This window comes from Gigantopelta aegis, chromosome 12, assembly GCF_016097555.1.
Source record: "Gigantopelta aegis isolate Gae_Host chromosome 12, Gae_host_genome, whole genome shotgun sequence".
Taxonomy (NCBI): domain Eukaryota; kingdom Metazoa; phylum Mollusca; class Gastropoda; order Neomphalida; family Peltospiridae; genus Gigantopelta; species Gigantopelta aegis.
The window spans coordinates 9,661,726-9,676,409 of NC_054710.1; the positions used below are offsets into that span (position 1 = coordinate 9,661,726).

A 14,684-nucleotide genomic window follows, 5' to 3' on the forward strand; every position below is an offset into this window, starting at 1 on the left:
AATAGACTACCAGGTACAATATTATATTTATTTTATACATCATAAGTCACAATTTTAGGAAATTACATGTAGCTACATGTATAATGCTGGCCCATAGGAATGATATTTGGAGTTTGGGGGTGAGGGGGCCACAGTCTCTAGTGGAGGGTACACAGTTCCAGGCCCCCGTTCCAACTGGTCTGTAATATCTGGTGAAGAAATTATAGAAATGCTAAATTTTTGGTAGTTGGAGTTGTAGTACAAGTTTCCTAGTTATATGTAAATGTTTATTGTTAATTTAAAATTTCAAGAAAAAGGGTTCTTTCAGTTACGTCTTACATGGTATGTTTTTATATTTTTCAGAGCAGATTCTTGTTACTGTTTATAGGAAATGTTATCAACTGGTCTTTGTAAGTACATCTGAGCTGATAATCTAAGAACATTCAAAACATTAAACAATTATAGGATATTAAACGAGCTTTCATTTCATATCATGTTTATGTCCTGAGTGAAATAATTTTCACTTGTCACGAGCTATAGCGAGTGACAATGAAAATTATTTCATGAGGGACATAAACATGGTACGAAATGGTAGCTAGTTTAATATCATATTTATTACCCATAATCAATCTTAATTTATATCACTCATCTCTTTTGGTTGAATACCGGCCTCGGTGGTGTCGTGTTTAGCCATCGGTCTACAGGCTGGTAGGTACTGGGTTCGGATCCCAGTCGAGGCATGGGGTTTTTAATCCAGATACCGACTCCAAACCCTGAGTGAGTGCTCCGCAAGGCTCAATGGGTAAGTGTAAACCACTTGCACCGACCAGTGATCCATAACTGGTTCAACAAAGGCCATGGTTTGTGCTATCCTGCCTGTGGGAAGCACAAATAAAAGATCCCTTGCTGCCTGTCGTAAAAGAGTAGCCTATGTGGCGACAGCGGGTTTCCTCTCAAAATCTGTGTGGTCCTTAACCATATGTCTGACGCCATATAACCGTAAATAAAATGTGTAGAGTGTGTCCTTAAATAAAACATTTCTTTCTTTCGTTTGGTTGACGTTCCTGTAAGGTTGTAGTGTGCCAATCGATGGCGTCACACAGTGTTACGTCCCACTTGGCGTTCTAGTGGGATGTATCATTTTGATATGTACCAAGATATTTTTACCCATATGGGTAATAACTTATGTTATAGATTTAGCTCTTGTTATCTGTGCAAAGGAAATGTTATAAAATGGGTGTTTTAAATATCTCAAATTTCAAATGTGCAAAATCTATTACTGCACAAAATCCAAAAGGTGTGCAAAATTGCATGTAGTGTACAAAAGTAATTTAAAAAAATCAAAACAACTGAAAAGAAATAAAACATATTATTTACTTATTATAAAACGTTGGTCTTTTGCTTTATATACGGGTACTCTTCAAAAAAGGTATTCAAAATCATTATTTGGAGATTCAAATTTAAGTGTCCAAGAAAATATCTCTATATTTAAATCTGTTCAGAATTTTCTTATTAATAGTAAGCGTTTCGAGATCAATTAACCATTCTAACTGTTTGCTATTTATTCTTTGTTTCTTCTACACACTCCTCTCTTCTATTCCCCCAACTATCCATGTTATCTTTATTGTAATATTGTTCTAGCCACCTTGATGCATAACATGTATATTTGTTAAATGTAGGGAGAGGCTTTAATATAGGCACCTGCCTGTTGGCAAATCCCAAATTTGATTTGCTAATAAATATTGTTTTAACCAAAAAGGTAGGGGAACTCTAATAAGAATTTACAGTTGCCAAAATTGTAAGGTATATTAGCTGTGGGGAATGGTTATATGATAATAGTGAATTAATTGGGCAAACATTACAACTGGTAGTTCAGTATTACAGTAGGTTTTATTACCATCAAAACAAAACATATGTTCAGTCTAATAGTTGATATTAACATTAATATTTCAGGTTCCCCTACTTTTTTTGAAGAGTATATATCACAGTATTTGTTATTAATAACTACTGCGGAATTCACTTGTCAAAGCAAGTTTTTAAATCAAACCCGCTTTTTGGGTACTAAGCAAAACGTAACGAATAATCACACACTCCATTCTTGTTAAATGTTCAGCAATTGCTGTCTCTGGACCTTTATATATGATATTAGCGAAAACTTACTTTTCACAGATCAAAACTAAGGATGTAAATCACTTTATTACCCCAGCAGGCACTCATAACAGGGGAAAGAAAAGAAAAAAAAATTCTCACTGAGAATTGCTCATGCATTGGTTTAACGTACTCTACTATTGGACGATTTGACGCCAACAAACCAATCACCTTGTCAGTACTAAATATGACGGCATCACGATTTGGCAAAGCACACACAATGATGTCACGTAGTTAAAAGCGTTTGTGTTTACATCTTTCTGGTTTCAGTGTTAAACTTGTAATAAAATGGTAGTTTAATGCAATTCATTAAAACTAATTTTTTTACAGAATATATAGAACTTTGGGTTTTGAAAATTATCTGTGAACCGTGAATAAAATACAAAGTTAAAGGTACTTAGAGAATAACTAACGAGCTACGAGGAATTACGGATTATCTGTCCCGAGTGAATGACTGTTGTAAACCCGAGCCTCTGGCAAGGGTTTTACAGCATTAATTCACGAGGGACAGATAATCCGTAATTCCTCGTAGTGAGTTGGTTATTCTCTTTATTACCCATTGTCAATCTTTAACGATTTTACAAGTATATTTACGTTCTCGCTGCTGTAACAACTAACAAGCTCTACTAGCCATAACAATATATTCATATGCGCTGTTACTGGTGCACACCCAACAGTATCCACCAAAGAATAGTTCCAAAAAAACCCAGTCAAAATAATAAAATAAAAACATTTTTAAACATTTGTACATATATTTTGATTTTTAATTCCGTAAATGTTCGTATCGTAAAAAAAAAATTGAAGTTCGTAGTATAGTTTGACCGATGAATGGAATCGTGAATGAACAAAAAGTAATCCCGGCAGTATGTAATTGCCAATCAAATCTTGTCTTTTTAAAGCCAGCCAATCAGTGACTGTAGAAGCAATCTGCACACTGTGCAGAGATCGAAAAACATATTACCCCATATATCTGAGCCCATATGGGTAATAAAATGTAGTACTAAACCAAATAACTTCCAGCTGGGTCAAAGTTCGAGGTGCACCGAACTTTTGATAGAGAAGTGAACACCACAAGTCCTGTGATTGGTTATAAATGTGAGTGTGTTGGTTGTAAAAAATAATAGTTTCATCTGGGTAAAAAAAATATGCAATTTTATTTCATCTAGTACCAATGTGTCAAGTAGCCTTGTGCTTGAAACATGTATGGGGTACCTGTAAAAAAAAGTACTCAAATTTTGCGCGGAACTAGGGTAGTCATAGACGCTACCCGTTATCTCAGAAACGAGCAGCTTGACCCCCAATTTTTTCTGATTCACTTTAAGTGTGAGGGATGGTAGTATTTATATCTGTGGCATTTATGTAGGTTGATACGTTACAGGTAGGAGTTTTAGCCACATATGTTACTATTGTCGTCTATGGGATTTGATTTGGTAGTATACACCCTATAGCAATACCCAGAACAGTCAAGTAGTTTACGTTGTTTCTATATACATGGACGTGTAGTCGATGTAGGCTATATCGAAAATAAAGGCTTTTAAAAAACCCAAACATGTAGCTGGGGTAATAAATAGAATAACAAACTCAGAACCAGTTATCATCAAATTTATGTCCCTTGTGAAATCATTTTCACTTGTCACTTGCTAAAGCTTGTGACAAGTGAAAATAATTTCACTCTGGACATAAATTTGATAATAACTGGTAACTCGTTTATTATCCTCTGTTTCTAACATGTTCTGTTAACGGACCAGGAAATATTGACATTATTGTTTTTATCTCTTGTTGTTGATAAATGTGACATCACTGGTTTGCGCATGCTCGTGAGCTTTAGAAAAAAACCATGATGACGTGCAAGACTATTGATGACTCTACGATAAATGATGTCCTAAATTTTATGTGCAAATGAAAAATTGGAAATGCAAAACTAGACAATCACGACCATCATGCAAACATTCTGATTTCTGAATTACACACAATTTTTAAAGTCATACTCTCATGGATTTAAGGACCTTATTTCTCTAAAAATGGATAATAAATAAAAATTACATTAATTGTTGGAAACCAAATCTAGCTATCGCATCTCCTTAACTGAACCATGATGGAGTGTAATCCATGTCAACCCTCTCGGGAATTTTAGTTTTTGAATTATGGACCATTGCCATAATTCAATTATTTTTACAAAATATCATTAATAAATGGAGTATGATGGTTATGAAGATGGTTGAATAAAGTACATTTAGGGACAAATCAGATATATATATTTTTAAGTAATACTTTGTTAGGCCATGTAATAGGTCAGTGGTCTGTGACAATATGCCTTTAAGTCCTGCATACTTCTCTAAAATAATTTACAAAATGAAGAAAATAAATTATTGAATACTTTCGTACTTTCAGTGCTTTATATGGAGCAATAGAACAACCTGGAGATTTTGCTACCTACCTCTTGGCCATCTTTATTGGCAACTTGTTGCTGTACAGTTTATTCTATATCCTCATGAAGGTAGGTGCAGTATGTTTCTTATAGTGGTCGTAGCCCAGTCGTAAAGTAAAGTAAAGTTTGTTTTATTTAACGACGCCACTAGAGCACATTGATTTTTTATCTTATCATCGGCTATTGGACGTCAAACATATGGTCATTCTGACACTGTTTGTTTTTAGAGGAAACCCACTGTCGCCACATAGGCTACTCTTTTACGACAGGCAGCAAGGGATCTTTTATTTGCGCTTCCCACAGGCAGGATAGCACAAACCATGGCCTTTGTTGAACCAGTTATGGATCACTGGTCAGTGCAAGTGGTTTACACCTACCCATTGAGCCTTGCGGAGCACTCACTCAGGGATTAAAAATCCCATACCTCGACTGGGATCCGAACCCAGTACCTACCAGCCTGTAGACCGATGGCCTAACCACGACGCCACTGGTCGGTGCAAGTGGTTTACACCTACCCACTGAGCCTTGCGGAGCACTCACTCAGGGTTTGGAGTCGGTATCTGGATTAAAAATCCCATGCCTCGACTGGGATCTGAACCCAGTACCTACCAGCCTGTAGACCGATGGCCTAACCACGACGCCACCGAGGCCGGTAAAGTGCTCGTCTGATGCGCGGTTGGTCTAGGATCGATTGCTGTTGGATATGAAACATTTAGTAACTCTTCATAGGAATGCGGCTACATTTTTCCATGAGCAGCAAGGGATCTTTAATCTATATATTTTTCCATAAGACAAATAAAACACGTACCATATACCAGTCATGAGCATTTAGTGGTACAGGAGCACAGGATGTAGCCCAGTGGTAAAGCGCTCACCTGATGCGCGGTCTGTTTGGGATCGATCCCCGTCAGTAGGTCCATTGTACTATTTCTTGCTTTAAACATACATGTATGTCCGACGCCATATAACTGTAAATAAAACATGTTGAGTGCGTCGTTAAATAAAACATTTCCTTCCTTCTGATAGTGTAGCCCAGTGGTAAAGTTCTCGCCTGATGCGAGGTCTGTTTGGGATCGATCCCCGTCAGTAGGTCCATTGTACTATTTCTCACTCCAGCCAGTGCACTACAACTGGTATATATCAACGGCTGTAGTATGTGCTATCCTGTCTATGGGATGTATGCATATAAAAGATCCCTTGCTGCTAATGGAAAAGAATATCCCATGAAGTGGCAACAGTGGGTTTCCTCTCTCAATATCTGTGTGGTTCATAACCATATGTCTGACGCCATATAACCTTAAATAAAATGTGTTGAGTGCGTCGTTAAAACATTTTCTTCCTTCCTTCTGGTCAAGCACTCACCTGATGTGCAGTCTGTCTAGGATTGATCCCCATTGGGCTGTTTCTCGTTCCAGCCAGTGCACCACAAATAGTGTATCAAAGGCTGTGGTATGTACTATCCTGTCTGTGGGATAGTGAATATAAAAGATCCCTTGCAACTAATGGAAAAATATAGCAGGTTTCCTCTCTAAGACTATGTCAAAATAACCAAATATTTGACATCAAATAGCCGATGATTAATAAATCAATGTGATCTAGTGGTGTTGTTAAACAAAGACAAAACTGGTCAGCCATATATTGGTATTGGCCAATGTTTTATCTTACCAACGTATATAATGATTGCAGGATAAATCGGTGTATATTGGTATTGGCCGATGTTTTATCTTACCAATGTATATAATGATTGCTGGATAAATCGGTGTATATTGGTATATGGCCAATGTTTTATCTTACCAATGTATATAATGATTGCAGGATAAATCAGTGTATATTGGTATATGGCCGATGTTTTATCTTACCAATGTATATAATGATTGCGGGATAAATCGGTGTATATTGGTATATGGCCAATGTTTTATCTTACCAATGTATATGATTGCAGGATAAATCGTTGTATATTGGTATATGACTGATGTTTTATCTTACCAATGTATATAATGATTGCGGGATAAATTGGTGTATATTGGTATTGGCCAATGTTTTATCTTACCAATGTATATAATGATTGTGGGATAAATTGGTGTATATTGGTATTGGCCAATATTTTATCTTACCAATGTATATAATGATTGCTGGATAAATTGGTGTATATTGGTATTGGCCAATGTTTTATCTTACCAATGTATATAATGATTGCTGGATAAATTGGTGTATATTGGTATTGGCCAATGTTTTATCTTACCAATGTATATAATGATTGCAGGATAAATTGGTGTATATTGGTATATGGCCAATGTTTTATCTTACCAATGTATATAATGATTGCTGGATAAATTGGTGTATATTGGTATTGGCCAATGTTTTATCTTACCAATGTATATAATGATTGCAGGATAAATTGGTGTATATTGGTATATGGCCAATGTTTTATCTTACCAATGTATATAATGATTGCAGGATAAATCAGTGTATATTGGTATTGGCCAATATTTTATCTTACCAATGTATATAATGATTGCGGGATAAATTGGTGTATATTGTTATTGGCCAATATTTTATCTTACCAATGTGTATAATGATTGCAGGATAAATTGGTGTATATTGGTATATGGCTGATGTTTTATCTTACCAATGTATATAATGATTGCGGGATAAATTGGTGTATATTGGTATATGACCGATGTTTTATCTTACCAATGTATATAATGATTGCGGGATAAATTGGTGTATATTGGTATATGACCGATGTTTTATCTTACCAATGTATATAATGATTGCGGGATAAATTGGTGTATATTGGTATATGGCCGATGTTTTATCTTACCAATGTATATGATTGCAGGATAAATTGTTGTATATTGGTATATGGCCAATGTTTTATCTTACCAATGTATATGATTGCAGGATAAATCGTTGTATATTGGTATATGGCCAATGTTTTATCTTACCAATGTATATAATGATTGCGGGATAAATTGGTGTATATTGGTATATGGCCGATGTTTTATCTTACCAATGTATATAATGATTGCAGGATAAATCGTTGTATATTGGTATATGGCCGATGTTTTATCTTACCAATGTATATAATGATTGCAGGATAAATTGGTGTATATTGGTATATGGCCGATGTTTTATCTTACCAATGTATATAATGATTGCAGGATAAATTGGTGTATATTGGTATATGGCCGATGTTTATCTTACCAATGTATATAATGATTGCAGGATAAATTGGTGTATATTGTTATATGGCCGATATTTTATCTTACCAATGTATATAATGATTGCAGGATAAATTGGTGTATATTAGTATATGACCGATGTTTTATCTTACCAATGTATATAATGATTGCAGGATAAATCGGTGTATATTGGTATTGGCCAATGTTTTATCTTACCAATGTATATAATGATTGCAGGATAAATCGGTGTATATTGGTATATGACCGATGTTTTATCTTACCAATGTATATGATTGCAGGATAAATTGGTGTATATTGGTATATGGCCGATGTTTTATCTTACCAATGTATATAATGATTGCAGGATAAATCGGTGTATATTGGTATTGGCCAATGTTTTATCTTACCAATGTATATAATTATTGCAGGATAAATTGGTGTATATTGGTATATGGCTGATGTTTTATCTTACCAATGTATATAATGATTGCAGGATAAATTGGTGTATATTGGTATATGGCCGATGTTTTATCTTACCAATGTATATAATGATTGCGGGATAAATTGGTGTATATTGGTATATGGCCGATGTTTTATCTTACCAATATATTTTGGTAAAATTATTACACAGACTTAAGACTGAGGAAGCCACATTAAGTTATGACGTTGTTTCCCAAAAGACGTCATTCGTTGTGGACATGAAATCATTATTACACAAATGTGTCATACTGGTTATATTTCCGTGTATATCTTGAACTATGTGGATAATAAATTTATTTATGGAAATTGGTACTAACTGTACCCACAATCTACTTGGGAAGCCATATTAAGTTATGACGTCGCTTCCCCAAATTATGTCATTCGTTGTGCACGTGAAATCATTATTACACACGTGTGTCATACATGTGTACTTGTTATACATGTATTTACCTGTATATCTTGAAAAATGTGGATAATAACTTTATTTATGGACATTAGTACTAACTGTACCCATAATCTACTAAGGAAGCCACATTATGTTATGACTTTGCTTCCCAAAATTACATCATTCGTTGTGCATGTGAAATCATTATAACACACGTGTGTCATACTGGTTATATTTCCCTGTGTATCTTGAACTATGTAGATAATAAATTTATTTATGGACATTGGTACTAACTGTACCCACAATCTACTAGGGAAGCCACATTAAGTTATGACACCGCTTCCCAAAATTTACGTCATTCGTAGTGCACATGAAATCATTATTACACACGTGGGTTATATTGGTTATATTTCCCTGTATATCTTGAACTATGTGGTTATTAAGTATGGTATATGACAGATGTTTTGTTTTGTTTTCAGCTTCTGTCGGGAGAACGGTTGTGCCCTCTTCCACTAACGTGTATTGTGTTTGCCTCGGTCACGTGGGCGGCGGCTCTGTACTTCTTCTTCGCTCATCTCACATCGTGGCAGGTTTGTACAGACACTGGCGATCACATATAGCAGCCTCTTTTATTGCCCATATCGGCAGAGAGAAGTGAGGAAAGAAAAAGTATCTTTCCCTAAGGAAGGCGTGGGACTACGGCCTCCATGAGTACTCGAGTACTCGGGCATGGGTCGAGTCTAGCAAGACTCGAGTCTGTTCACTCGAGTACCCGTGCAAGGAATAGGATAACAGGATAACGTAACAGTTTTACGTATATGTACCTATATCCAATTAAGGTTCAAGCGCTGTGCAAGGAAGAGCATTCTCATTTAATTATATTTTATACATCATTTTGCCATATGCTTGAAGCCGGTTACATCACAGTGCTATGAGAATGTCTGCAATGCAAAACAATGGCATGATTTGGCATCCATGTTCAGCGTTGCAATTAAGATACATAATACGTTTCTACTTTATTCCTTAGTCTCATTATCATCTACCGTAAGTGTCAGGTACTGTGGTCTGGGTCGAGTTTGACCCTCGAGTACTCAGGCCCAATATTTCGGACTCATGGAGGCCCTGTGTGGGACATGGCCCAGTGGTAAAGCACTCGTTATTGGGCTATTTCTCGTGACAGAGTACAAAATCTGGCCATCATTTCCCTAAGACGAGTTCAAGGAGAGTAATTTTTAGCGCCCTGGGGCGGGCGTGATTTAGCTCAGTTGGTTGAGCGTTCACCTGAGGTGCTTGTGTCACAGGATCGAACCACCTCAGTGGATCTGTTCAACTCATTGGTTTTTTTCTCTCAGTTCCAACCAGTGCACCACAACTGGTATATCAAAGGTCGTGGCATGTGCTATCCTGTCTGTGTTATGGTGCATATAGAAGATCCCTTGCTGTAATTAGGGTTTCCTCTGATGACTACGTATCAGAATTACCTAAGGTTTGACATCCAATAGCCGATGATTAATTAATCAATGTGCTCCAGTGGTGTTGTTAAACAAAACAACTTGGAGATTTAGGGAAAGAAAAAACTCTAGATATGATTTGATGTCATAATCAGTGCTTCTGACCTGTTGGTTATAGCTGATCATTTTAGTATGTGCAGCAGTTAATTAAGTGTAAGAATAGTTTCCATGTTTTCAACAACTAACTTATGTCATCAGCGATAAGTACGTCACAGTTATGACGAGACACTGTCTCATGTTCTCAACTTGTAAGCTTATTTTCAATAACAGTATTGTTTGAAAATCTTCCATAAAATGATAAACATTGATAATGGGTAATAAATAGAATACCCAACTCGCCACTCGGCAATACTGAGCTTTAGCGAGCTACAAAGATTGATTTTCTTGATGAGTGTCAGAAAAACCATCTACAAAAGGACAAGTGCCAGAAATATTTTTTAGTTCAGTGATACTTAATATAATTTTAGTTATAATTATAAAATTCACTTCATTTTATTTTTGTACTATGATGTCACAACCCTTTTCTCAGCTGATAGATATTGCATCACTAGACAGATACCAATTAACACAGACTCGGTTGATATTTTCCATATTAAAAAACACTGGTGATGAATCCTCGATGTTACTTGACTGCTGTGTTCTGTTTGTAGAAAACTCCGGCGGGTTCCAGAGAAGGAAACAAAGACTGTATTCTGCTGCAGTTCTTCGATCACCATGACATCTGGCACTTCCTGTCGGCCATTAGTCTCTTCTTCTCCTTCCTCGTAAGTATACTGCATCACCACGCAGTAGAAGATATTAGTCAGGAAATTAATATAATTAGGGGCCGTTAAAATATTACTTAATGCTTTTTTTTATCAAAATTAGATGCTCTCCCTCCCCCTGTAACGTTGGGCTATTTCTCGTTCTATCCAGTGCACCATGACTGGTATATCAAAGGCCGTGGTATGTGCTATCCTGTGTGGGATGGTGCATGTAAAAGATCCCTTGCTGCTAATCGAAAAGAGTAGCCTATGAAGTGGCAACAGCGGGTTTCCTCTCTCAATATCTGTGTGGTCCTTAATCATATGTCCGACACCATATAACCATAAATAAAATGTGTTGAGTGCGTCGTTAAATAAAACATTTCCTCCTTCCCTCTGTAACGCTCCATAATGTTAGACTATACACACACCCCAAAATATTATGTAATATTTGGAGACACAACACACACACACACACACCCTCGCACCCCTTCCATTCACAAACAAGTCATGTGATGTGTGTAATGTTATTTTAATGTACTGTTTTGCAAAGGGTGGGATTTAGCTCAGTCTGCTGAGTGCTCGCCCGAGGTGCTTGCATCGCAGGATCGAACCACCTCGGTGGATCCATTCAACTGATTGGGTTTTTTTCTCCTTCCAACCAGTGCACCACAACTGGTAAAAGGCCGTGGTATGTGCTTTCCTGTCTGTGGGAAAGTGCATATAAAAGATCCTTTGCTGCATTACGAAAAATGTAGCGGGCTTCTTCTAATGACTACGAATCAGAATTACCAAATGTTTGACATTCAATAGCCGATGATTAATTAATCAATGTGCTCCAGTGGTGTCGTTAAACAAAACAAACTTTGAATTCTAAGAATATACGTAAAAATTACCAAATGTTTGACATCCAATAGCCGATGATTAATTAATTAATGTGCTCTTATGGAGTCGTTAAACAAAACAAACATTTTAACTGTTTTGCAATTTGGGAAAGTGCAGATACGGATTTCAATTCTATTTATAATCCTTGTTGTGTGTATTCGTCTAGCTGTAACTACCTACATGTACACAAATGTAGGTCTACGTTAAACATTGTCGTTGTGACAGAGCATTTATTAAAAAAACTAAATAATTGGTAATAATAAAAAGTGCATTACATATATAGAGATTATTAAAAGAGCTTGTGTGTCATACTGAATTTACGAAACGAGTGTCAGGATTTTTGTATTGCCTGAGCGAGATCGCGTGTAATACATGAATCCTGACACGAGTTTCGTAAAATCAGTACAACTCACACGCGAGTGTAATAATTTCTTTATTATCCATATTATTATTGTGGGTTTTTTATGAATAACAAGGACAGTCTCAAAATGTTTCAGCCACAACTGAAAGGAGATGAAATGACGTCATATTTCAAATGCAGTCTGAGCTAGGACTGGAGAAGTAACGTCGCTTTCCAAAATTACGTCATTACACTTGTTATTACACGTGTGCTTCATATGATTATTATTAACTCGGTTATGTTGAACCATATGGATAATAATGCTGTTTAATACACCTACCCTCCCTCTCTAACGCCACATAGTGTTTGGACTACACTCACCCACCCCCTCGAGCATTACATAATATTTGAATGGCCCTTTACACATGAAAACTTACAACTTAGCATGACGTTAGAAACTGAGTAAACGTTAATGTTGAAAAAGTGATGTCATTGATGATGTGTGTTTACAAGATATGATTAAGATCAAATTAATGAATGTTTAATGACACAGTGATACCCCAGTACAAGAAATACATAGGCTATTATGGTGTCAATCTAAGGTAATAATTAAGATAGAGCTAATACCTGGGATTTAATTTTTTGAGGTTATTACCCATTATTTGAAAAATAGATATACTATATAGAGGATACTCCCCGAGTGTCTTGTGATATCATAATTTATCAGCACAAGTTGATAAAAGTATGAAATCCGAGGCTTGCCGAGGATTTTTATACTTTTATCAACGAGTGCTGATAAATTATGATATCACAAGACATGATGGGGGTATTCTTTTTATCATCCATTATCATTCTTTTCATTTACGACAGTTGTAAACAATGTCAGTAATGTGAGTTGAATGTCATTATTTGTCAGCAGTAGACTTTACTAGCAGAACGACAGTGGCATTACGTCTCTAATGATAGGTTTAGTGCTGAAAGATAACACAGTGACGTAACAAAAGAAGCGATATCTTCTAGGAGAATGTCGCTGGAGATATCGCAAATTATAGTGCCAGCCATATCTCCCACAAAAGCCTTTAATGGTAGCACTAAACCAAATAACTTCCGGCTGGGTCAAAGTTGGAGGTGCACCCAACTTTTGATAGAGAAGTGAACACCACAAGTCCTGTGATTGGTTATAAATGTGAGTGTGTTGGTTGTAAAAAATAATAGTTTCATCTAGTACCAATATGTCAAGTAGCCTTGTGCGTGAAACATGTATGGGGTACCCGTAAAAAAAAAGTACTCGCATTTTGTGCGGAACTAGGGTAGTCATAGATGCTATCCGTTATTTCTGAAATGAGCAGCTTGACCCCCAATTTTTTCTGATTCACTTTAAGTGTGAGGGGTGGTAGTAATTATATCTGTGGCGTTTATGTTGATTGATACGCTGCAGGTAGGAGTTTTAGCCACATATGTTACTATTGTCGTCTTTGGGATTTGATTTGGTAGTATACACCCTGGAAGATGATAAATACCAGTATACCACTTGCTTGTGGTGCTTGGGTCGAAGGATTTGATAGACCTGTATTCTCTGATTTGGACATTTTCGTTGCAAAGATCACCTACCCCCTACAAAAATGGGAGCCCATACGCCTATGCTACTTAGTAAAATGTATCAAATAACAGGGAGAGGTTATTGAGTTTAAAACATTTTTACTACCCAAGATCTCAATAATTGATGACTAAAATTGTTTTTTTAATGATATTCTTTAATATGAAAATATATTAAAATTTAGAAGAAAAAAAGAAAAGATTTTAACAAATATTTGTCTTTTGTTTCCTAGATTCTTCTAACCCTGGATGATGATTTGGTGCTAACACGACGGGACCGGATTCCAGTCTTTTAGACCAAACTGCTATATGTAATGTTTCCGTGCCAGACATGCAGAAACAGAGACAATAGTGGCAGTATTGTGAATAGTACATGTGGAAACAGTGACAATAGTGGCCGTATTGTGAATAGTACATGCGGAAACAGTGACGATAGTGGCAGTATTGTGAATAGTACATGTGGAAACAGTGACGATAGTGGCAGTATTGTGAATAGTACATGCGGAAACAATGACGATAGTGGCAGTATTGTAAATAGTACATGCGGAAACAGTGACGATAGTGGCAGTATTGTGAATAGTCTTTTAGACCAAACTGCTACTGTATATCTTCGCCTATAAATCAAATTTTTTTCACCCAAAAATTATTTTATAACTTGGGGGGTCGACTTACAAGAGGGTAAAAAAAATTCACCCAAAAATATTACCGTTTTGGGGATTATTTTACAAGTTTTATTGTTGAAGTATGCCCTGTATTTATACTCAAATATGTTAATTTGACACATTTATTTTTTTATAACCTTTTTTTTTTGGCATTGTAACGGTTTTGGTTATTTGAAAAGGCGTGCGATCTCACTCACATGCCAAGACAACAGTCCATTTAGTTAAAATAACAGTCATCACTAATAGCAAAAATGTAAACAATACTAACTACCTGTATATGTAATGTTTCCGTGCCGGACACGTGGAAACAATGACGATACCGGCAGTATTGTGAATAGTCTT

The 14,684-nt window shown here is 36.2% G+C and overlaps 1 protein-coding gene across 1 annotated transcript in view; it reads left to right on the top strand.

Annotated features, from left to right (window-relative positions):
* The window catches only part of LOC121386831 (SID1 transmembrane family member 1-like), a 56,578-nt gene extending 42,172 nt beyond the window's left edge, over positions 1–14,406 (top strand). Inside the window, exons 19-23 of the mRNA XM_041517845.1 lie at positions 343–389; positions 4,519–4,624; positions 9,085–9,195; positions 10,767–10,880; positions 13,914–14,406. Of these exons, the coding sequence (XP_041373779.1) occupies positions 343–389; positions 4,519–4,624; positions 9,085–9,195; positions 10,767–10,880; positions 13,914–13,976 (441 nt within the window). The 3' untranslated portion in view covers positions 13,977–14,406. The remainder of the gene's footprint in view (positions 1–342; positions 390–4,518; positions 4,625–9,084; positions 9,196–10,766; positions 10,881–13,913) is intronic.
* Positions 14,407–14,684: the final 278 nt, after the last annotated feature.